General features: G+C 60.9%; 2 protein-coding genes across 2 annotated transcripts; both read right to left on the bottom strand.

The window, feature by feature from the left end:
• Window positions 1-2,813: 2,813 nt before the first annotated feature.
• LOC137314506 (C-Jun-amino-terminal kinase-interacting protein 4-like) lies at window positions 2,814-24,638 on the bottom strand (the record flags this gene model as incomplete). Its single annotated transcript, XM_067979818.1, has 10 exons — window positions 24,579-24,638; window positions 24,146-24,298; window positions 23,694-23,739; window positions 20,784-20,914; window positions 12,510-12,563; window positions 8,369-8,533; window positions 7,514-7,634; window positions 6,161-6,265; window positions 4,673-4,765; window positions 2,814-2,978 (listed from the first exon to the last, which is right to left on the bottom strand). Coding segments are annotated over exons 2-10 (1,026 nt in total), but the record flags the coding sequence as incomplete, so codon positions are not given.
• On the bottom strand, window positions 13,333-14,169 carry LOC137314502 (uncharacterized PPE family protein PPE62-like; the record flags this gene model as incomplete). The annotated part of the gene is made up of 1 exon (XM_067979814.1): window positions 13,333-14,169. A coding segment is annotated over one exon (837 nt), but the record flags the coding sequence as incomplete, so codon positions are not given.
• Window positions 24,639-25,206: the final 568 nt, after the last annotated feature.

Raw genomic sequence — 25,206 nt, 5'->3', positions numbered from 1 at the left:
GGAGTGAATCGTTCCCTTTTACCCACTGTGTACTGTACAATGTACAGGAGCTGACACTGAGACACACACGGGGCCGTACAGTCCCAGACAGGAGTGAATCGTTCCCTTTTACCCACTGTGTACTGTACAATGTACAGGAGCTGACACTGAGACACACACGGGGCCGTACAGTCCCAGACAGGAGTGAATCGTTCCCTTTTACCCACTGTGTACTGTACAATGTACAGGAGCTGACACTGAGACACACACGGGCTGTACAGTCCCAGACAGGAGTGAATCGTTCCCTTTTACCCACTGTGTACTGTACAATGTACAGGAGCTGACACTGAGACACACACGGGGCCGTACAGTCCCAGACAGGAGTGAATCGTTCCCTTTTACCCACTGTATACTGTACAATGTACAGGAGCTGACACTGAGACACACACGGGGCCGTACAGTCCCAGACAGGAGTGAATCGTTCCCTTTTACCCACTGTGTACTGTACAATGTACAGGAGCTGACACTGAGACACACACGGGGCCGTACAGTCCCAGACAGGAGTGAATCGTTCCCTTTTACCCACTGTGTACTGTACAATGTACAGGAGCTGACACTGAGACACACACGGGGCCGTACAGTCCCAGACAGGAGTGAATCGTTCCCATTTCCCCACTGTGTACTGCACAATGTACAGGAGCTGACACTGAGACACACACGGGGCCGTACAGTCCCAGACAGGAGTGAATCGTTCCCTTTTACCCACTGTGTACTGTACATGTACAGGAGCTGACACTGAGACACACACGGGGCCGTACGGTCCCAGACAGGAGTGAATCGTTCCCTTTTACCCACTGTGTACTGTACAATGTACAGGAGCTGACACTGAGACACACACGGGGCCGTACAGTCCCAGACAGGAGTGAATCGTTCCCTTTTACCCACTGTGTACTGTACATGTACAGGAGCTGACACTGAGACACACACGGGGCCGTACAGTCCCAGACAGGAGTGAATCGTTCCCTTTTACCCACTGTGTACTGTACATGTACAGGAGCTGACACTGAGACACACACAGGGCCGTACAGTCCCAGACAGGAGTGAATCGTTCCCTTTTACCCACTGTGTGCTGTACAATGTACAGGAGCTGACACTGAGACACACACGGGGCCGTACAGTCCCAGACAGGAGTGAATCGTTCCCTTTTACCCACTGTGTACTGTACAATGTACAGGAGCTGACACTGAGACACACACGGGGCCGTACAGTCCCAGACAGGAGTGAATCGTTCCCTTTTACCCACTGTGTACTGTACAATGTACAGGAGCTGACACTGAGACACACACAGGGCCGTACGGTCCCAGACAGGAGTGAATCGTTCCCTTTTACCCACTGTGTACTGTACAATGTACAGGAGCTGACACTGAGACACACACGGGGCCGTACAGTCCCAGACAGGAGTGAATCGTTCCCTTTTACCCACTGTGTACTGTACATGTACAGGAGCTGACACTGAGACACACACGGGGCCGTACAGTCCCAGACAGGAGTGAATCGTTCCCTTTTACCCACTGTGTACTGTACATGTACAGGAGCTGACACTGAGACACACACAGGGCCGTACAGTCCCAGACAGGAGTGAATCGTTCCCTTTTACCCACTGTGTGCTGTACAATGTACAGGAGCTGACACTGAGACACACACGGGGCCGTACAGTCCCAGACAGGAGTGAATCGTTCCCTTTTACCCACTGTGTACTGTAGAATGTACAGGAGCTGACACTGAGACACACATGGGGCCGTACAGTCCCAGACAGGAGTGAATCGTTCCCTTTTACCCACTGTGTACTGTACAATGTACAGGAGCTGACACTGAGACACACACGGGCCGTACAGTACCAGACAGGAGTGAATCGTTCCCTTTTACCCACTGTGTACTGTACAATGTACAGGAGCTGACACTGAGACACACACGGGGCCGTACAGTCCCAGACAGGAGTGAATCGTTCCCTTTTACCCACTGTGTACTGTACAATGTACAGGAGCTGACACTGAGACACACACGGGGCCGTACAGTCCCAGACAGGAGTGAATCATTCCCTTTTACCCACTGTGTACTGTACAATGTACAGGAGCTGACACTGAGACACACACGGGGCCGTACAGTCCCAGACAGGAGTGAATCGTTCCCTTTTACCCACTGTGTACTGTACAATGTACAGGAGCTGACACTGAGACACACACGGGGCCGTCCAGTCCCAGACAGGAGTGAATCGTTCCCTTTTACCCACTGTGTACTGTACAATGTACAGGAGCTGACACTGAGACACACACGGGGCCGTACAGTACCAGACAGGAGTGAATCGTTCCCTTTTACCCACTGTGTACTGTACAATGTACAGGAGCTGACACTGAGACACACACAGGGCCGTACAGTCCCAGACAGGAGTGAATCGTTCCCTTTTACCCACTGTGTACTGTACAATGTACAGGAGCTGACACTGAGACACACACGGGGCCGTACAGTCCCAGACAGGAGTGAATCGTTCCCTTTTACCCACTGTGTACTGTACAATGTACAGGAGCTGACGCTGAGACACACACGGGGCCGTACAGTCCCAGACAGGAGTGAATCGTTCCCTTTTACCCACTGTGTACTGTACAATGTACAGGAGCTGACACTGAGACACACACGGGGCCGGACAGTAGCCCCGCTCCCTCTGATCAGGTCACTCCACCAGCCCGGGAGGGAGCCGGAGCCCCCAGTACGTACATCGAGGCAGGGACTGTCTCTCCCCTTCACCGTCCCTCCCACCGACTCCGCGCGCCCCCCACCCGGCCCGGATTACCTGGGACGCTGGTCGAGCACAGCACGTGGCAGTTGGCGATTGTGAAGTGGTCAAGCACGTGATTGGCTTTGCTGACGTCAATCACCATCACCTCCGTCTCCGAGTGAGTCCCGGAGCAGATCCAGACCATGCTGGGCGGGTAATCGAGGGCCTGTGGGGGGGGAAGAGAGAGAGAAAGAGAGGAGAGAGAGAGAGAGAGAGAGAGAGAGAGAGAGAGACACAAAAGGAGGAGAGAGAAAAAAAGGAGAGAAAAAAAGGAGAGAGAGAGAAAGAGAAGAGGAGAGAGAGAAAGAGAAGAGAAGAGAGAAAGAGGAGAGAAGAGAGAGAGAGAAAGAGGAGAGAAGAGAGAGAGAGAAAGAGGAGAGAAGAGAGAGAGAGAAAGAGGAGAGAAGAGAGAGAGAGAAAGAGAGAGAGAGAGAGAAAAAGAGGAGAGAGAAAAAAAGGAGAGAGAGAAAGAGAGAGAGAGAGAGAGAAAAAAAAGAGAGAGAAAAAGAGGAGAGAGAGAGAGAGAGAGAAAGAGGAGAGAGAAAAAGAGGAGAGAGAAAGAGGAGAGAGAGAGAAAGAGAAGAGAAGAGGAGAGAGAAAGAGGAGAGAAGAGAGAGAGATAGAGGAGAGAAGAGAGAGAGATAGAGGAGAGAAGAGAGAGAGATAGAGGAGAGAAGAGAGAGAGAAAGAGGAGAGAAGAGAGAGAGAAAGAGGAGAAGATAGAGAGAAAGAGGAGAAGATAGAGAGAAAGAGGAGAGAAGAGAGAGAGAGAAAAAAAGAGAGAAAGAGGAGAGAGAAAGGAGAGAGAAAGAGGAGAAAAAAGAGGAGAGAGAAAGAGGAGAGAGAAAGAGAGAAAGAGAGAAAGAGAAAAAGAGAGAGAGAGAAAAAAGAGAGAAATTGGAGAGAAGAGAGAGAGAAAGAAAGAGGAGAGAAGAGAGAGAGAAAGAGGAGAGAGAAGAGAGAGAGAAAGAGGAGAGAGAAAGAAAGAGGAGAGAGAGAGAGAGAGAGAGAAAGAGGAGAGAGAGAGAGAGAAAGAGAGAGAGAGAGAGAAAGAAAGAGGAGAGAGAGAGAAAGAAAGAGAGAGAGAAAGAAAGAAGAGAGAGAGAGAGAAAGAAAGAAGAGAGAGAGAGAGAGAAAGAAAGAGGAGAGAGAGAGAGAGAGAGAGAGAGAGAGAAAGAAAGAGAGAGGAGAGAAAGAAAGAGAGAGAGAGGAGAGAAAGAAAGAGAGAGAGAGAGAGAGAGAGAGAGAGAGAGAGAGAGAGAGAGAGAGTGTGAGAATAAGAGAGAGAGAATAAGAATGACGGAGGGAGGGCGAGAGGGAGAGATAGACGGAGAGAGAGAGGGAGAGATGGTTAAACCAGCTTCCCCAACAGCTCAGTCCCTGCCTCGACGTACATACCGGGGGCTCAGGCTCCCTCCGGGGCCTGGTGGAGTGACCCGATCGGGGCCTCAGCACGACCCGTTATATCAAGCGCACGGGGTGCGCAGGGTCAGGGCCGAGACGCGACGCACCCCATGGTCGAAGATCACAGTGGGGGGCGGGGGGGGCGGGGGGCGTATTTGGAGCCTGCACGCCAGAGGGGAATCCGAGCCCAGGGGCGGCGAGGGTCGAGAGCGGAGGGGACGTCCGAGACCCGGGAAGCAGGGGCGGCTCGAGAGGGGGGCACAACCCAACGTCCTCTGTCCGAGTAACGGCCGAGTCCAGGAGAGGCTCGAGCCCCGTAATCCAGGCCCACCCTCCCCGGTGCCCGTACCGAGGGAGTGCCGCACTGTCGGAGGCGCCGTCTTTCCGACCAGACGTTAAACCGAGGGCCCCGTCTGTCCCCCGACCCCCCGCCCCCCCCAACATGACCCTCCTCACCTTCCCCCTCGGCTCCGTCGAGCTGTCAGCCGCCGTCAGTCGGAGATGCTGGAGGTCCCTCTCGCACAGCTGGACTCCCGTGGCGCACCACAGCTGGAGTGGGGGAGGGGGAGGGGGGGGGGGGAAGAGAGAGAGAGAGAGAGAGAGAGAAAAATATGAGAGGATGAAGGGGAGCCCCCACTGCCCACCACCCCCCCAACCTGGGTTCCACGGGCTCCGGCCTCCCACCGCTGCCTCGCCCGATCGTGGCTGCGCTTCACCAGATATTCGGCCGCGGGGGGCAACACGCCCCGGAAAACGGGTCGGACCGTCCGCCAACGCTCCCCCCCCCCACCGTCGTGGAAAATGGGTCAGTCCGTCCGCGAAGGCACCCCCGTCGTGGGAAATGGGTCAGTCCGTCCGCCAACGCTCCCCCCGTCATGGGAAATGGGTCAGTCCGTCCGCGAAGGCACCCCGTCGTGGAAAATGGGTCAGTCCATCCGCCAAGGCTCCCCCCGTCATGGGAAATGGGTCAGTCCGTCCGCGAAGGCACCCCGTCGTGGGAAATGGGTCAGTCCGTCCGCCAACGCTCCCCCCGTCATGGGAAATGGGTCAGTCCGTCCGCGAAGGCACCCCCGTCGTGGAAAATGGGTCAGTCCGTCCGCCAAGGCTCCCCCGTCATGGGAAATGGGTCAGTCCGTCCGCGAAGGCACCCCCGTCGTGGAAAATGGGTCAGTCCGTCCGCCAACGCTCCCCCCGTCATGGGAAATGGGTCAGTCCGTCCGCGAAGGCACCCCGTCGTGGAAAATGGGTCAGTCCATCCGCCAAGGCTCCCCCGTCATGGGAAATGGGTCAGTCCGTCCGCGAAGGCACCCCCGTCGTGGAAAATGGGTCAGTCCGTCCGCCAACGCTCCCCCCGTCATGGGAAATGGGTCAGTCCGTCCGCGAAGGCACCCCCGTCGTGGAAAATGGGTCAGTCCGTCCGCCAAGGCTCCCCCGTCATGGGAAATGGGTCAGTCCGTCCGCCACTGCTCCCCCGTCATGGGAAATGGGTCAGTCCGTCCGCCACTGCTCCCCCGTCATGGGAAATGGGTCAGTCCGTCCGCGAGCGCTCCCCCGTCATGGAAAATGGGTCAGTCCGTCGGCGAGCGCTCCCCCGTCATGGGAAATGGGTCAGTCCACCCCCCCCCCCACCCCCGCGGGGGAACCCGGGGCGAGGCCGAGATAGGGAACTCGGCAGCCAGCGCCAAAACCCCTCCCTCCCACCACCGGGGTGGGCGCTGTCCGAATTACGGGGCGGGGGGGCACGGGGCCAATCACCTCCGCCAGGGAGCGGGCGTCCAATCGATCCCGCTCGAGCCGCGCTGGACCGAACCCCCTCCTCCGGCGGACGTGCCGCCATCTTGTTTTTGTCGCCACGGTGGCCAGTTCTCCCGCCCAGGAGTGGCGGACTCTAACCGCCCGCCCGCCCCTCTCTCCCCGCCACAAGGTCCCAGGTCCAACACCTACCTTGGTACTGGGGTCCTTCTGGTCGAGGAGACGGACCTGGACCAGCGCGGGAACGGGCACTGCCAGGGGGCCGCGCGGCCCGCCTCGGGGGGTCTCGCCAGCTTCCTGCAAACCAACGGGACGCGGGTTAGAAGGGGGGAGCAAAAGAGCAGAGGGACGGCGGAGTGGCGGGGGGTCGGACGAGGGAAGGAGGGAGGAAATCCAGGGAAATGCGCTGCCTCCTGCAGTTGAATATCAGGCTGGGTGAGGGTTGTTGGTTCAGCACCAGTTTAGGAATAAGTAATGTTCAGGGGGTGGACAGACACAAACTGAGGCAGACAGGCATCTCTGTAACCTCCTCCAGCCCCTACAATTCTCATCCTCCTGTTCAAATCCCTCCATGGCCCTCGCCCCCCCTCCCCATCTCTGTAACCTCCTCCAGCCCCTACAATTCTCATCCTCCTCTTCAAATCCCTCCATGGCCCTCGCCCCCCTCCCTATCTCCGTAACCTCCTCCAGCCCCTACAATCCTCATCCTCCTGTTCAAATCCCTCCATGGCCCTCGCCCCCCTCCCTATCTCTGTAACCCCCTCCAGCCCCTACAATTCTCATCCTCCTGTTCAAATCCCTCCATGGCCCTCGCCCCCCCTCCCTATCTCTGTAACCCCCTCCAGCCCCTACAATTCTCATCCTCCTGTTCAAATCCCTCCATGGCCCTCGCCTCCCCCTCCCTATCTCTGTAACCTCCTCCGACCCTCCGAGATCTCTGCGCTCCTCCAATTCCGGCCTCTTGCGTATCCCCGATTCCCATCGCTCCACCATTGGCGGCCGTGCCTTCAGCTGCCTGGGGCCCTGAGCTCTGGAATTCCCTCCCTGAACCTCTCCCCCTCTCTCTCCTCCTTTAAGACGCTCCTTAAAACCTCCCTCTTTGACCGAGCTTTTGGTCACCTGTCCCTAATATCTCCTGATGTGTCTCGGGGTCTGATTTTGTTCGATAATCGCTCCTGGGAAGCTCCTTGGGACGTTTCACTGTGTTAAAGGCAGTGGGAGATGTCGCTGAAGTTCTTGGTGATGTGGGGAGTTGACCTCTGGGTGGGGAGCGAAGCGAGGGGGGGTGGAAGAGAACAAATCTAGAATCATTTGAGACATCTCGGTGGCGTGGAGGAGACAGGGGGGAACGGGGATGGATTGGACGGGAGGGGGAAAAAGGGGCCTCCCTCCTCCCCTGGTCTGGAGGGACGGGTCAAGAGGTCCTGGGGCTTCTTGGGCTGTTCGACCGTGGAAGGAGCGCGGAGGAATGGAAACGAGGGGGCCGCCCCTTCCCCCCTCCCCCCTCCCTCCCTCACATTGTCCATCCTCCGCCCGAATGCTCACCTTGGGAGGGAGGCTCCAGCCGTGCGCCTGAGACCGCCCGTGCTCCTTCCACACGTGCGCGCGGATCAGACGGTACCGCTCCCTCCGCTGCCCCTTGGCCGACTCCACCGAGGTCTCGCTGCTGGGCGGGGAGAGGAGACGGAAAGATGGGTCAGTCCCTCCGCTACCCGCCAATCCCTCCCCCCACCCCCCGCGAGAGGAAATGGTTCAGTCCCTCCGCTAACCCCCCCTGACGCGAGAGAAAATGGTTCAGTCCCTCCGCTACCCCCCCACGCGAGAGAAAATGGTTCAGTCCCTCCGCTGCCCGCCAACCCCCCCCGCGAGAGGAAATGGTTCAGTCCCTCCGCAACCCCCCCGCGAGAGAAAATGGGTCAGTCCCTCCGCTGCCCCCTCCCCCCCAATGGAAAATGGGTCAGTCCCTCCGCTACGCCCCCCCCCCCCCCTGCGAGAGAAAATGGGTCAGTCCCCTACCCCCCCCCGCCCACCCCGCGACGGAAATTGGGTCAGTCCAGTCCCCACCCCCTCCCCCCCACTTCAGCTGCGAGTGGTCTCTCCCGCGGCCGCCCGGCGGCAGCGAGAGAAAGCGCGGCGGCCATTTTGCGCACAGCAAGATCCCACGAACGGGGCACGAGACGAACGGCAACCCCCCGCCCTCCCCCAAGATCAGCCGTTTACTTTCGCGACGTCGTCCGGGGAGAACTCCCCCCCGCCCGCCCCCCGCCCCGGACCCCCTCCCCGGACCCCCTCCCCGGACCCCCTCCCCGGACCCCCTCCCCGGACCCCCTCCCCGGACCCCCTCCCCGGACCCCCTCCCCTCCAAACCCAACATGGACGGAGCAACCTCCAGGCACTCACTCGTTGGAGCCGAAACTCTTGACACTCCCTCGCCTCAGGTGGTGGGACAGGTCGGCAGGCGGAACACTGCGGTACCCTGGATCTGGGCCCAGCGTCCCCACGGCCGAGTGGGAGCTCAAGGCTTTCAGCGGAGGGTCCGAGGATAGACCGAGCAGTCTGTTGAACCTGCGAGGGGGGACGAGGAGAGAGAGAGAGAGAGAGACACGGTTATCGCCAACAACAGGTCGGAAGAGCAGAGGATTTGTTAAGTTGGCGAGAAACTATTAAATGTTGGTGTTCAGGGGGATTTGGGTGTCCTTGTACACGAGACACAGAAAGTTTACATGCAGGTACAGCAAGTAATTAGGAAGGCGAATGATACATTGGCCTTTCTTGTAGGGGGTTGGAGTATAAGAGTAAGGAAGTCTTACTGCAATTGTCCAGGGCTTTGGTGAGACCTCACCTGGAGTACTGGGTACAGTTTTGGTCTCCTGATCTCAGGAAGGAGATACTTGCCTTAGAGGGAGTGCAACGATCGATTGATTCCTGGGATGAGAGGGTTGTCCCATGAGGAGAGATTGAGCAGAATGGGCCGATACTCTCTGGAGTTCAGAAGAATGAGAGGTGATCTCATTGAAACATATCAGATTCTGAGGGGGCTTCACAGGGTAGATGCTGAGAGGCTGTTTCCCCCCTGGCTGGAGAGTCTAGAACGAGGGGGCATCGTCTCAGAATAAGGGGTCGGCCATTCAGGACTGAGACGAGGAGGAATTTCTTCACTCAGAGGGTTGTGAATCTTTGGAATTCTCTCCCCCAGAGGGCTGTGGACGCTCAGTCGTCGAGGATATTCAAGGCTGAGATCGATGGATTTTCGGACTCTCGGGGGAATCAAGGGATATGGGGATCGGGCGGGAAAGTGGAGTTGAGGTCGAAGATCAGCCATGATCTGATTGAATGGCGGAGTAGGCTCGAGGGGCCGCATGGCCTACTCCTGCTCCTATTTCTTATGTTCTTATGAATGGGGTACATGAGCAGAGGGATCTGGGGGTACAGATACACAAATCACGAAAGGTAGTGACGCAGGTTAATAAAAAAAACGCAAATCAAGCACTGGGGTTCATTTCTGGAGGGACAGAATTCAAAAGCAGAGGAGTTATGTTAAACTTGTATAGAACCTTGGTTAGACCACACTTGGAGCACTGTGCACAGTTCTGGTCTCCATATACCTTGGTTAGACCACACTGGGAGCACTGTGCACAGTTCTGGTCTCCATATGCCTTGGTTAGACCACACTTGGAGCACTGTGCACAGTTCTGGTCTCCATATACCTTGGTTAGACCACACTTGGAGCACTGTGCATAGTTCTGGTCTCCATATACCTTGGTTAGACCACACTTGGAGCACTGTGCACAGTTCTGGTCTCCATATACCTTGGTTAGACCACACTTGGAGCACTGTGCACAGTTCTGGTCTCCATATACCTTGGTTAGACCACACTTGGAGCACTGTGTACAGTTCTGGTCTCCATATACCTTGGTTAGACCACACTTGGAGCACTGTGTACAGTTCTGATCTCCATATACCTTGGTTAGACCACACTTGGAGCACTGTGCATAGTTCTGGTCTCCATATACCTTGGTTAGACCACACTTGGAGCACTGTGCACAGTTCTGGTCTCCATATACCTTGGTTAGACCACACTGGGAGCACTGTGCACAGTTCTGGTCTCCATATACCTTGGTTAGACCACACTGGGAGCACTGTGCACAGTTCTGGTCTCCATATACCTTGGTTAGACCACACTGGGAGCACTGTGCACAGTTCTGGTCTCCATATACCTTGGTTAGACCACACTGGGAGCACTGTGCACAGTTCTGGTCTCCATATACCTTGGTTAGACCACACTTGGAGCACTGTGCACAGTTCTGGTCTCCATATACCTTGTTTAGACCACACTTGGAGCACTGTGCACAGTTCTGGTCTCCATTTAATAAACAGGATAAAGAGGCACTGGAGAAGGTGCAAAAAAGATTTAGAATCATAAAGTTTACAGCACAGAAGGAGGCCATTCGGCCCATCGAGTCCGTGCCGGCTCGATGCAAGAGCAATCCAGCCAGTCCCACTCCCCCGCCCGATCCCCGTAGCCCTGCAAAGCTTTTCCCTTCAAGTCCTTATCCAGTTCCCTGTTGAAGGCCATGATTGAATCTGCCTCCACCACCCCCTCGGGCAGTGCATTCCAGATCCTAACCACTCGCTGGGTAAAAAAGTTTCTCCTCATCTCACCTTTGGTTCTTTTGCCAATCACCTTAAATCTGTGTCCTCTGGTTCTTGACCCTTCCGCCAATGGGAGCAGTTTCTCTCCATCTACTCTGTCTGGACCCTTCATGATTTTGAACACCTCGATCAAATCTCCTCACAACCGTCTCTGTTCCAAGGAGAACAACCCCAGCTTCCCCAGTCTATCCACGTAACTAAAGTCCCTCATCCCTGGAATCATTCTAGTAAATCTCTTCTGCACCCTCTCCAAGGCCTTCACATCTTTCCTAAAGTGCGGTGCCCAGAACTGGACCCAATACTCCAGTTGTGGCCGAACCAGTGTTTTATAAAGGTTCATCATGACTTCCTTACTTTTGTACTCTGTGCCTCGATTAATAAAGCCCAGGATCCCAGATGCTTTTTTAACCACTTTCTCAACCTGCCCTGCCACCTTCAATAATTTACAAGGATGATACCAGAACAGAGAGGTTGTACCCATCAGGAAAAGCTGAACAGACTGGGGCTCTTTTCTCTCGAAAAGTGAAGACTGAGGGGTGACCTGATCGAGGTCTTTAAGATGATGAAAGGGTTCGATAGGGTAGACGTAGAGAAGATTTTTTTAAAAATTCGTTCATGGGATGTGGGCGTCGCTGGCGAGGCCGGCATTTATTGCCCGTCCCTAATTGCCCCTTGGGAAGGTGGTGGTGAGCCGCCTTCTTGAACCACTGCAGTCCGTGTGGTGAAGGTTCTCCCACACTGTTAGGAAGGGAGTTCCAGGATTTTGACCCAGCGACGATGAAGGAACGGCCGATATATTTCCAAGTCGGGATGGTGTGTGACTCGGAGGGGAACGTGCAGGTGCTGTTGTTCCCGTGTGCCTGCTGCCCTTGTCCTTCTCGGTGGGAGAGGTCGCGGGTTTGGGAGGTGCTGTCGAAGAAGCCTTGGCGAGTTGCTGCAGTGCATCCTGTGGATGGTCCACACTGCAGCCACGGTGCGCCGGTGGTGAAGGGAGTGAATGTTTAGGGTGGTGGATGGGGTGCCAATCAAGCGGGCTGCTTTGCCCTGGATGGTGTCGAGCTTCTCGAATGTTGTTGGAGCTGCACTCATCCAGGCAAGTGGAGAGTATTCCATCACACTCCTGACTTGTGCCTTGGAGATGGTGGAAAGGCTTTGGGGAGTCAGGAGGTGAGTCACTCGCCCCAGAATACCCAGCCTCTGACCTGCTCGAGTATTTATGCGGCTGGTCAATGGTTGAGGGAAGGTCATTGATGAAGCAGCTGAAGATGGTTGGGCAGAGGACACTGCCCTGAGGAACTCCTGCAGCAATGCCCTGGGGCTGAGATGATTGGCCTCCAACAACCACTACCATCTTCCTTTGTGCCAGGTATGACTTGTGTGGGAGGAGACCAGAACTCGGGGGCCACAAATATAAGATAGTCACCAATAAATCCAATCGGGGAATTCAGGAGAAACTTCTTCCCCCAGAGAGTGGTGAGAATGTGGAACTCGCTCCCACAAGGAGCAGTTGAGGCGAACAGTGGAGATGGATTTAAGGGGAAGCCGGATAAACACATGACGGGGGGGGGAAAAGGATAGAAGGATAGAGTGAGATGGAGTAGGCGAGGGAGGAGCATAAACACCAGCATGGACCTGTTGGGCCGAATGGCCTGCTTCTGTGCTGGACGTTCCATGTGACAATCAGCCCATCGAATCCCAAATGCAAGAGTCAACAATATGGAATGACTTGGGGTCAAACTCAGGCCCGGATAGAGGGGCTGAAGGGCTCCGCTCTCTCCGATGGGGGACTGGGTGGGGAGTCGGGGGGTCAGACACTGTCCTCTCCCCACCCCCCCCCTCGGGGAGTGGGGAATGAGGAGGGCACTTGTTCCAGGGGTACAAACCTTACCGTTCCCAGATACTGGATTTTCCGGTCTGTGGGCTCCGCTGCTCCTTCAAGGCTCTAGACACGAGACCAACAAGAACACATGGTGACCGGAGAACAAACCAAGAGATTCCCCCCTCTCTCCTGTCCCAAATATAACAGGGTGGGGCAGGCCTGTGCTGAGATACTTCGATCCCACCCCGGGGTGGCACTGACCCCCCTCGCACCGAGCAGGAGAGGCCCAGGCTCCGTCCCGGGCCTGTGCTGAGATACTTCGATCCCACCCCGGGGTGGCACTGAGCCCCTCGCACCGAGCAGGAGAGGCCCAGGCTCCGTCCCGGGCCTGTGCTGGGTGAGATGTTCCCAGCCTCGGTGGAGTATTGTCAGGGGCTATAATTAGGCCCCGCTGCCCCTCAGTCCACCCGGTGAGAGAGAGGCCGCACGGTCCAGTGAGCCTCCAACTCGCAAGGTCGAGGGAGCGAGGAGGGGGGGGTCGAGGCAGCAGGAATACCCTCGGACCAGCTGCTCAGTGTTGGGCTGCTCCCTCCTCCTCCTCCTCCCTCATCTCACCCTCTCCGACCTCCCCACCCCCTCCCTCACCCTCTCCCCACAACTTCTCCGACCTCCCCAAACCCTCCCTCGCACCCTCCCGTACCTCAACCTCCCCTCCCCCTCCTGTACCTCATCCTCCCCCTCCTCCTCCTCCCTCACACCCTCCCCGACCTCATCCTCCCCTACCTCTCCTCCTCCTCCCTCCCTCGCACCCTCTCCGACCTCCACTCCCCCTCCCGTACCTCCTCCTCCCCGACGTCCCCTCCTCCCCCTCCCGTACCTCGTCCTCCCCACCTCACCCTCCCGTACTTCGTCCTCCCCGACCTCCCCTCGCACCCTCCTGTACCTCATCCTCCCTCATCTCACCCTCCCCGACCTCACCCTCCCCGACCTCACCCTCCCCGACCTCACCCTCCCCGACCTCACCCTCCCCGACCTCACCCTCCCCGACCTCACCCTCCCCGACCTCACCCTCCCCGACCTCACCCTCCCCGACCTCACCCTCCCCGACCTCACCCTCCCCGACCTCACCCTCCCCGACCTCACCCTCCCCGACCTCACCCTCCCCGACCTCACCCTCCCCGACCTCACCCTCCCCGACCTCACCCTCCCCGACCTCACCCTCCCCGACCTCACCCTCCCCGACCTCACCCTCCCCGACCTCACCCTCCCCGACCTCACCCTCCCCGACCTCACCCTCCCCGACCTCACCCTCCCCGACCTCACCCTCCCCGACCTCACCCTCCCCGACCTCACCCTCCCCGACCTCACCCTCCCCGACCTCACCCTCCCCGACCTCACCCTCCCCGACCTCACCCTCCCCGACCTCACCCTCCCCGACCTCACCCTCCCCGACCTCACCCTCCCCGACCTCACCCTCCCCGACCTCACCCTCCCCGACCTCACCCTCCCCGACCTCACCCTCCCCGACCTCACCCTCCCCGACCTCACCCTCCCCGACCTCACCCTCCCCGACCTCACCCTCCCCGACCTCACCCTCCCCGACCTCACCCTCCCCGACCTCACCCTCCCCGACCTCACCCTCCCCGACCTCACCCTCCCCGACCTCACCCTCCCCGACCTCACCCTCCCCGACCTCACCCTCCCCGACCTCACCCTCCCCGACCTCACCCTCCCCGACCTCACCCTCCCCGACCTCACCCTCCCCGACCTCACCCTCCCCGACCTCACCCTCCCCGACCTCACCCTCCCCGACCTCACCCTCCCCGACCTCACCCTCCCCGACCTCACCCTCCCCGACCTCACCCTCCCCGACCTCACCCTCCCCGACCTCACCCTCCCCGACCTCACCCTCCCCGACCTCACCCTCCCCGACCTCACCCTCCCCGACCTCACCCTCCCCGACCTCACCCTCCCCGACCTCACCCTCCCCGACCTCACCCTCCCCGACCTCACCCTCCCCGACCTCACCCTCCCCGACCTCACCCTCCCCGACCTCACCCTCCCCGACCTCACCCTCCCCGACCTCACCCTCCCCGACCTCACCCTCCCCGACCTCACCCTCCCCGACCTCACCCTCCCCGACCTCACCCTCCCCGACCTCACCCTCCCCGACCTCACCCTCCCCGACCTCACCCTCCCCGACCTCACCCTCCCCGACCTCACCCTCCCCGACCTCACCCTCCCCGACCTCACCCTCCCCGACCTCACCCTCCCCGACCTCACCCTCCCCGACCTCACCCTCCCCGACCTCACCCTCCCCGACCTCACCCTCCCCGACCTCACCCTCCCCGACCTCACCCTCCCCGACCTCACCCTCCCCGACCTCACCCTCCCCGACCTCACCCTCCCCGACCTCACCCTCCCCGACCTCACCCTCCCCGACCTCACCCTCCCCGACCTCACCCTCCCCGACCTCACCCTCCCCGACCTCACCCTCCCCGACCTCACCCTCCCCGACCTCACCCTCCCCGACCTCACCCTCCCCGACCTCACCCTCCCCGACCTCACCCTCCCCGACCTCACCCTCCCCGACCTCACCCTCCCCGACCTCACCCTCCCCGACCTCACCCTCCCCGACCTCACCCTCCCCGACCTCACCCTCCCCGACCTCACCCTCCCCGACCTCACCCTCCCCGACCTCACCCTCCCCGACCTCACCCTCCCCGACCTCACCCTCCCCGACCTCACCCTCCCCGACCTCACCCTCCCCGACCTCACCCTCCCCGACCTCACCCTCCCCGACCTCACCCTCCCCGACCTCACCCTCCCCGACCTCACCCTCCCCGACCTCACCCTCCCCGACCTCACCCTCCCCGACCTCACCCTCCCCGACCTCACCCTCCCCGACCTCACCCTCCCCGACCTCACCCTCCCCGACCTCACCCTCCCCGACCTCACCCTCCCCGACCTCACCCTCCCCGACCTCACCCTCCCCGACCTCACCCTCCCCGACCTCACCCTCCCCGACCTCACCCTCCCCGACCTCACCCTCCCCGACCTCACCCTCCCCGACCTCACCCTCCCCGACCTCACCCTCCCCGACCTCACCCTCCCCGACCTCACCCTCCCCGACCTCACCCTCCCCGACCTCACCCTCCCCGACCTCACCCTCCCCGACCTCACCCTCCCCGACCTCACCCTCCCCGACCTCACCCTCCCCGACCTCACCCTCCCCGACCTCACCCTCCCCGACCTCACCCTCCCCGACCTCACCCTCCCCGACCTCACCCTCCCCGACCTCACCCTCCCCGACCTCACCCTCCCCGACCTCACCCTCCCCGACCTCACCCTCCCCGACCTCACCCTCCCCGACCTCACCCTCCCCGACCTCACCCTCCCCGACCTCACCCTCCCCGACCTCACCCTCCCCGACCTCACCCTCCCCGACCTCACCCTCCCCGACCTCACCCTCCCCGACCTCACCCTCCCCGACCTCACCCTCCCCGACCTCACCCTCCCCGACCTCACCCTCCCCGACCTCACCCTCCCCGACCTCACCCTCCCCGACCTCACCCTCCCCGACCTCACCCTCCCCGACCTCACCCTCCCCGACCTCACCCTCCCCGACCTCACCCTCCCCGACCTCACCCTCCCCGACCTCACCCTCCCCGACCTCACCCTCCCCGACCTCACCCTCCCCGACCTCACCCTCCCCGACCTCACCCTCCCCGACCTCACCCTCCCCGACCTCACCCTCCCCGACCTCACCCTCCCCGACCTCACCCTCCCCGACCTCACCCTCCCCGACCTCACCCTCCCCGACCTCACCCTCCCCGACCTCACCCTCCCCGACCTCACCCTCCCCGACCTCACCCTCCCCGACCTCACCCTCCCCGACCTCACCCTCCCCGACCTCACCCTCCCCGACCTCACCCTCCCCGACCTCACCCTCCCCGACCTCACCCTCCCCGACCTCACCCTCCCCGACCTCACCCTCCCCGACCTCACCCTCCCCGACCTCACCCTCCCCGACCTCACCCTCCCCGACCTCACCCTCCCCGACCTCACCCTCCCCGACCTCACCCTCCCCGACCTCACCCTCCCCGACCTCACCCTCCCCGACCTCACCCTCCCCGACCTCACCCTCCCCGACCTCACCCTCCCCGACCTCACCCTCCCCGACCTCACCCTCCCCGACCTCACCCTCCCCGACCTCACCCTCCCCGACCTCACCCTCCCCGACCTCACCCTCCCCGACCTCACCCTCCCCGACCTCACCCTCCCCGACCTCACCCTCCCCGACCTCACCCTCCCCGACCTCACCCTCCCCGACCTCACCCTCCCCGACCTCACCCTCCCCGACCTCACCCTCCCCGACCTCACCCTCCCCGACCTCACCCTCCCCGACCTCACCCTCCCCGACCTCACCCTCCCCGACCTCACCCTCCCCGACCTCACCCTCCCCGACCTCACCCTCCCCGACCTCACCCTCCCCGACCTCACCCTCCCCGACCTCACCCTCCCCGACCTCACCCTCCCCGACCTCACCCTCCCCGACCTCACCCTCCCCGACCTCACCCTCCCCGACCTCACCCTCCCCGACCTCACCCTCCCCGACCTCACCCTCCCCGACCTCACCCTCCCCGACCTCACCCTCCCCGACCTCACCCTCCCCGACCTCACCCTCCCCGACCTCACCCTCCCCGACCTCACCCTCCCCGACCTCACCCTCCCCGACCTCACCCTCCCCGACCTCACCCTCCCCGACCTCACCCTCCCCGACCTCACCCTCCCCGACCTCACCCTCCCCGACCTCACCCTCCCCGACCTCACCCTCCCCGACCTCACCCTCCCCGACCTCACCCTCCCCGACCTCACCCTCCCCGACCTCACCCTCCCCGACCTCACCCTCCCCGACCTCACCCTCCCCGACCTCACCCTCCCCGACCTCACCCTCCCCGACCTCACCCTCCCCGACCTCACCCTCCCCGACCTCACCCTCCCCGACCTCACCCTCCCCGACCTCACCCTCCCCGACCTCACCCTCCCCGACCTCACCCTCCCCGACCTCACCCTCCCCGACCTCACCCTCCCCGACCTCACCCTCCCCGACCTCACCCTCCCCGACCTCACCCTCCCCGACCTCACCCTCCCCGACCTCACCCTCCCCGACCTCACCCTCCCCGACCTCACCCTCCCCGACCTCACCCTCCCCGACCTCACCCTCCCCGACCTCACCCTCCCCGACCTCACCCTCCCCGACCTCACCCTCCCCGACCTCACCCTCCCCGACCTCACCCTCCCCGACCTCACCCTCCCCGACCTCACCCTCCCCGACCTCACCCTCCCCGACCTCACCCTCCCCGACCTCACCCTCCCCGACCTCACCCTCCCCGACCTCACCCTCCCCGACCTCACCCTCCCCGACCTCACCCTCCCCGACCTCACCCTCCCCGACCTCACCCTCCCCGACCTCACCCTCCCCGACCTCACCCTCCCCGACCTCACCCTCCCCGACCTCACCCTCCCCGACCTCACCCTCCCCGACCTCACCCTCCCCGACCTCACCCTCCCCGACCTCACCCTCCCCGACCTCACCCTCCCCGACCTCACCCTCCCCGACCTCACCCTCCCCGACCTCACCCTCCCCGACCTCACCCTCCCCGACCTCACCCTCCCCGACCTCACCCTCCCCGACCTCACCCTCCCCGACCTCACCCTCCCCGACCTCACCCTCCCCGACCTCACCCTCCCCGACCTCACCCTCCCCGACCTCACCCTCCCCGACCTCACCCTCCCCGACCTCACCCTCCCCGACCTCACCCTCCCCGACCTCACCCTCCCCGACCTCACCCTCCCCGACCTCACCCTCCCCGACCTCACCCTCCCCGACCTCACCCTCCCCGACCTCACCCTCCCCGACCTCACCCTCCCCGACCTCACCCTCCCCGACCTCACCCTCCCCGACCTCACCCTCCCCGACCTCACCCTCCCCGACCTCACCCTCCCCGACCTCACCCTCCCCGACCTCACCCTCCCCGACCTCACCCTCCCCGACCTCACCCTCCCCGACCTCACCCTCCCCGACCTCACCCTCCCCGACCTCACCCTCCCCGACCTCACCCTCCCCGACCTCACCCTCCCCGACCTCACCCTCCCCGACCTCACCCTCCCCGACCTCACCCTCCCCGACCTCACCCTCCCCGACCTCACCCTCCCCGACCTCACCCTCCCCGACCTCACCCTCCCCGACCTCACCCTCCCCGACCTCACCCTCCCCGACCTCACCCTCCCCGACCTCACCCTCCCCGACCTCACCCTCCCCGACCTCACCCTCCCCGACCTCACCCTCCCCGACCTCACCCTCCCCGACCTCACCCTCCCCGACCTCACCCTCCCCGACCTCACCCTCCCCGACCTCACCCTCCCCGACCTCACCCTCCCCGACCTCATCCTCCCCGACTTCCCCTCCCGTACCTCGTCCTCCACTCCTCCCACTCCCGTACCTCATCCTCCCCGACCTCCCCTCCCGTACCTCATCCTCCCCGAGGTCCCCTCCTCCCCCTCCCGTACCTCGTCCTCCCCCTCCCGTACCTCGTCCTCCCCCTCCCGTACCTCCCGGACCTCCCCCTCCCCGACCTCCCCCTCCCGTACCTCGTCCTCCCCCTCCCGTACCTCCCGGACCTCCCCCTCCCCGACCTCCCCCTCCCGTACCTCGTCCTCCCCCTCCCGTACCTCGTCCTCCCCCTCCCGTACCTCCCGGACCTCCCCCTCCCCGACCTCCCCCTCCCGTACCTCGTCCTCCCCCTCCCGTACCTCCCGGACCTCCCCCTCCCCGACCTCCCCCTCCCGTACCTCGTCCTCCACTCCTCCTCCTCCCTCCCTCGCACCCTCTCCGACCTCCCCTCGCACCCTCCCGTACCTCAACCTCCCCTCCTCCTCCTTCCTCATCTCACCCTCCCCGACCTCATCCTCCCCGACCTCCCCTCCCGTACCTCATCCTCCCCGAGGTCCCGTCCTCCCCCTCCCGTACCTCGTCCTCCCCCTCCCGTACCTCGTCCTCCCCGTCCTCCCCTCCTCCCCCTCCCGTACCTCGTCCTCCCCGTCCTCCCCTCCTCCCCCTCCCGTACCTCGTCCTCCCCGTCCTCCCCTCCTCCCCCTCCCGTACCTCGTCCTCCCCGTCCTCCCCTCCTCCCCCTCCCGTACCTCGTCCTCCCCGTCCTCCCCTCCTCCCCCTCCCGTACCTCGTCCTCCCCGACGTCCCCTCCTCCCCCTCCCGTACCTCGACCTCCCCTCCCGTACCCCGTCCTCCCGTACCTCCCCCTCCCGTACCTCCCCCTCCCGTACCTCCCCCTCCCGTACCTCCCCCTCCCGTACCTCCCCCTCCCGTACCTCCCCCTCCCGTACCTCCCCCTCCCGTACCTCCCCCTCCCGTACCTCCCCCTCCCGTACCTCCCCCTCCCGTACCTCGTCCTCCCGTACCTCCCCCTCCCGTACCTCCCCCTCCCGTACCTCGTCCTCCCGTACCTCGTCCTCCCGTACCTCGTCCTCCCGTACCTCGTCCTCCCGTACCTCCCTCGCACCCTCCCGTACCTCGTCCTCCCCGACCTCCCTCGCACCCTCCCATACCTCGTCCTCCCCGACCTCCCCTCCCTCGTCCTCCCCGACCTCCCTCGCACCCTCCCGTACCTCGTCCTCCCTGACCTCCCCTCCTCCCCCTCCCGTACCTCGTCCTCCCCGACCTCCCTCGCACCCTCCCGTACCTCGTCCTCCCCGACCTCCCTCGCACCCTCCCGTACCTCGTCCTCCCCGACCTCCCTCGCACCCTCCCGTACCTCGTCCTCCCCGACCTCCCTCGCACCCTCCCGTACCTCGTCCTCCCCGACCTCCCCCTCCCGTACTTCGTCCTCCCCGACCTCCCCTCCCGACCTCCCTCGCCCCCTCCCGTACCTCGTCCTCCCCGACCTCCCTCGCACCCTCCCGCACCTCGTCCTCCCCGACCTCCCTCGCACCCTCCCGCACCTCGTCCTCCCCGACCTCCCTCGCACCCTCCCGTACCTCGTCCTCCCCGACCTCCCTCGCACCCTCCCGTACCTCGTCCTCCCCGACCTCCCTCGCACCCTCCCGTACCTCGTCCTCCCCGACCTCCCCTCCTCCCCCTCCCGTACCTCGTCCTCCCCGACCTCCCTCGCACCCTCCCGCACCTCCCTCGCACCCTCCCGTACCTCGTCCTCCCCCTCCCGTACCTCATCCTCCCTTCCTCCCCCTCCTCCCCTCCTCCCCCTCCTCCCCTCCTCCCCCTCCTCCCTTCCTCCCCCTCCTCCCTTCCTCCCCCTCCCGTACCTCATCCTCTCCGACCTCCTCACGGCCTCCTGAAGCTCCATCAGACGCTCCTTGTACAGGTTACGTTCGGTGATGACCCGGGACATCTCGGCCCTCGTGAATCGTTTCCTTTGGGCGGCAGGAAGGTCCGCCTGGACGAGGGGGCGGGGGACAACGAACACCGTTACACAGACCCCCCACCCCCGGGGGGGGGGGATAATAGACACCGTTACACAGACCCCCTGGGGGGACCCAACGTTCCGACTTTTAAAAACCTCCAGATAACCAGGTCCCACGGCAAATTCCCCCGGAATTACGCCTACAACACGAACCATTATTGGTAACTATTACACCGACACTTAAGGCCATCGTTGCAGGTACAGCACTGAAGGCCATTCGGTCCATCGTGGCCTGTGCCGGCTCTTTGAAAGATCTATCCAATTAATCCCACCTGTTTAAAAAAAGGGGTGTCAGGATAAACCCAGCAACTACAGGCCGGTCAGTTTAACCTCAGCGGTGGGGAAACTTCTAGAAACGATAATCCGGGACAGAATGAGCAGTCACTCGGACGAGTGTGGATTGACTGGGGAAAGCCAGCACGGGTTTGTTAAAGGCAAATCGTGTTTAACTCACTCGATTGAGTTTTTTGATGAGGTAACAGAAGGTCGATGAGGGGAATGCGGTGGATGCGGTGTATATGGACTTTCAAAAGGCGTTTTGATAAAGTGCCGCATGATAGGCTTGTCAGCAAATTTGAAGCCCGTGGAATAAAGGGGGCAGTAGCAACACGGATACAGAATTATCTAAGGGACAGGAAACAGAGAGTAGTGGTGAAGGGTTGTTTCTCGGACTGGAGGGAGGTGTACACTGGTGTTCCCCAGGGGTCAGTGCTGGGACCACTGCCTTTCTTGATATATATTAATGACTTGGACTTGGGTGTACAGGGCACAATTTCAAAATCTGCAGATGACACAAAACTCGGAAGGGTAGTGAACAGTGAGGAGGATGGTGATAGACTTCAAGAGGATATAGACAGGCTGGTGGAATGGGCGGACACGAGGCAGATGGAATTTAATGCAGAGAAATGCGAAGTGATACATTTCAGTAGGAAGAACGAGGAGAGGCAAAATAAACTAGAGGGCACAATTCTAAAAGGGGTGCAGGAACAGAGAGATCTGGGGGTATATGTACACAAATCATTGAAGGTGGCAGGGCAGGTTGAGAAAGTGGTTAAAAAAGCATCTGGGATCCTGGGCTTTATAAATAGAGGCACAGAGTACAAAAGTAAGGAAGTCATGATGACCCTTTATAAAACACTGGTTCGGCCACAACTGGAGTATTGGGTCCAGTTCTGGGCCCCGCTCTTTAGGAAAGATGTGAAGGCCTTAGAGAGGGTGCAGGGGAGATTTACCAGAATGGTCCCAGGGATGAGGGACTTTAGTTACGTGGATAGACTGGAGAAGCTGGGGTCGTTCTCCTTGGAACAGAGAAGGTTGAGAGGAGGTTTGATCGAGGGCTTTAAAATCATGAAGGGTCCAGACAGAGTAGATGGAGAGAAACTGCTCCCATTGGCGGAAGGGTCAAGAACCAGAGGACACAGATTTAAGGTGATCGGTGAAAGAACCAAAGACGACATGAGGAAAATCTTTTATACCCAGCGAGTGGTTAGGATCTGGAATGCACTGCCCGAGGGGGTGGTGGAGGCAGATTCAATCATGGCCTTCAAAAGGGAACTGGATAAATATTTGAAAGGGAAAAAATTTGCAGGGCTAAGGGGATAGGGACTAACTGGATTGCTCTTACAAAAGAGCCAGCACAGGTACGATGGGCCGAAAGGTCTCAAATCGCTGCTGTAACCAGTCTATGATTCCACGTCACTCGTCACATCCTGCCAATTTGAGTACCTGCCCATCATCCCCACTCCTCGTCTCCTTCCCGCTCAATCAATTTCCTAATCAGGTCAATAATTTGCCCTCCATTCCATGAGTTTCAACGTTAGCTAACAGTCTCTTACAAGGGGGACTTTATCGAAGTCCATATTAACCACGTCCATTGACATTCCCCTGCCCGCTACTTCAGTCGCCTCTTCAACGAGTTCAACATTGAACTCGGTCATATTATGATCGCTATTAGATAAACGGTCACGTACCGTTAGGCTGTTCACCAAATCTGGCTCATTACTCAATCTAATATGGCCGCCCCCCCCTTGTTGGTTCTTGGACATATTGTTGCAGGAAACCACCCGGAACACACTGAAGAAATTTCTGACACGAGCTCGATCCCACGGAAGTTAAAATCCCCCATGAAAACCTAATGCAGCTTTTGCGACATGCTTGTCTAACCTCTGCTTTTAGACATTCATAGCTGCCACCCGGGGCGGGGGGGGCCTAGACACAACTCCCTTTTCCATTTCTTAATTCTACCCATAAAGTCTCTACTGCCTGCTTAGCTCTCGTTATATCCTCTCTTATCATTGGAGTAAGTCCATCTTAATCATTAGGGCTACTCTTCCCCCTCTTACGGTGTCCCTATCCTTCCGATAGAATGTAAAACCTGGCCATCTTACAACCACGTCTCAACAATCAGATCAGAACAACTCGCTGCGTTAAAAAAAACATTCTCCTCATCTCCCCCTCCGGCTCTTTTCCCGATCGCCTTAAATCCGCGCCCTCTGCTCACCGACCCTCCTGCCCACTGGAAACAGTCTCTCCTTATGTACTCGGGCAGCGCTAGAAACGATTACTCAGGACCCCCGTCCCCCGACTCTCCGAGGTTCGAGTGTGGGGGCAAGCTCAGCCCGGGGTGACTTGTGCCCCGGTGATTCATCCAGGCAGGGAGGGTGACGCCCCTCAAGGTCGACCTTCAGGCGGGAGGAGAGAAGGAGGAAAAGAAAGCAAGAGAAAAAAATATATACTTTTTTCCCAAACTCACATCATCCGATTCGCCCCTGGGCGTCTCGTCGGCTTCCGTCTGGGCCCTGAGAGGGAACGGGAAATTAAAGAGGGTCAGAATATGCCACTCACTCCCCCCTGCCCTCCTCCCTCCTCACTCACTCACTCACTTCCTCCCTCCCCTCTTCACTCACTCACTTCCTCCCTCCCCCCTCCTCCCTCCCCCCTCCTCACTCCCCCCTCCTCACTCCCCCCTCCTCACTCCCCCCTCCTCACCCCCCCCTCCTCACTCCCTCCCCCCCTCCTCACTCCCTCCCCCCTCCTCCTCACTCCCTCCCCCCCTCCTCACTCCCTCCCCCCCCTCCTCACTCTCTCCCCCCCTCCTCACTCTCTCCCTCCCTCCTCACTCCCTCCCTCCTCACTCCCTCCCTCCCCTCCCCGCCCCACTCACTCCCCTCCCTCCCCTCCTCCCCTCAATTCTCACCAACCCACCTTTTGAGAGCAGCCTCCAGCTCCTTCACCCGGGTCTCCGCCGCGCCCTGGGCCTTCTGCAACTCTCCGAGCTCGGTCCGCAGCTCCTCCCTCTCGCAGGCCAGCTCCTCCACCCGGGCGATCAGGCTCCTCCTCGCAGCCTCCATGGCAGTCCTTCCAACACAAAGCAGCCGGGTAAACGGGGCAGGGTGGGGGGGGCGCAGGCGGCCGTGGGCAGCGCAGGCGGGCAGCAGGGGGCGCGGGCGCAGGCGTCCGCGGGCAGCGGGGGGCGCAGGCGGCCGTGGGCAGCGCAGGCGGGCAGCAGGGGGCGCGGGCGCAGGCGGGCGTCCGCGGACCCTCGCACATCTCTCCGTGAACACCCACCTCCTCTCCCCCCCCCCCGAACAATCTCTGTCGCTGTCGTTCCCCCAGTTCCACGGTCGCCCCCACTCACTGTTTCTCCCGGAGTTCTGTGTTCTCCGACACAAACGTCTCCACGTGACAGCCGAGATCTGAAAGGCAAAGAACCAGAATCGTCGTATTGTGGAATGTTCCAGGAAAGAAAGAGGCCGTTCTGCCCATCGTGGCCTGTGCTGGCTCTTTGAAAGATCTATCCAATTAGTCCCACTCCCCCCTGCTCTTTCCCCGTATCCCTGTAAATTTTTCCCCTTTGATTATTTATCCGATTCCCCTTTTGAAAGTTATTATTGAATCTGCTCCCTTTCAGGCAGCGAATTCCAGATCAGAACAACTCGCTGCGTTAAAAAAACATTCTCCTCATCTCCCCCTCTGGCTCTTTCCCCGATCACCTTAAATCCGTGCCCTCTGCTCACCGACCCTCCTGCCCACTGGAAACAGTCTCTCCTTATTTACTCTCTCAAAACCCCTTCATGATTTTGAACCCCTCGATTAAATCTCTCCCCTTAACCTTCTCTGCTCTGAGGGGAACGACCCCAGATTCTCCAGTCTCTCCACATCACTGAGGTCCCTCATCCCTGGGACCATTCTGGTAAATCTCCTCCGCACCCTCTCTAAGGCCTTCACATCTTTCCTAAAGAGCGGGGCCCAGAACTGGACCCAAT

Source organism: Heptranchias perlo, unplaced genomic scaffold (assembly GCF_035084215.1).
Source record: "Heptranchias perlo isolate sHepPer1 unplaced genomic scaffold, sHepPer1.hap1 HAP1_SCAFFOLD_514, whole genome shotgun sequence".
Taxonomy (NCBI): Eukaryota; Metazoa; Chordata; class Chondrichthyes; order Hexanchiformes; family Hexanchidae; genus Heptranchias; species Heptranchias perlo.
The sequence above is the reverse complement of the archived record's forward strand: the minus strand, read 5'-3'. Positions and strand labels throughout refer to the sequence as shown.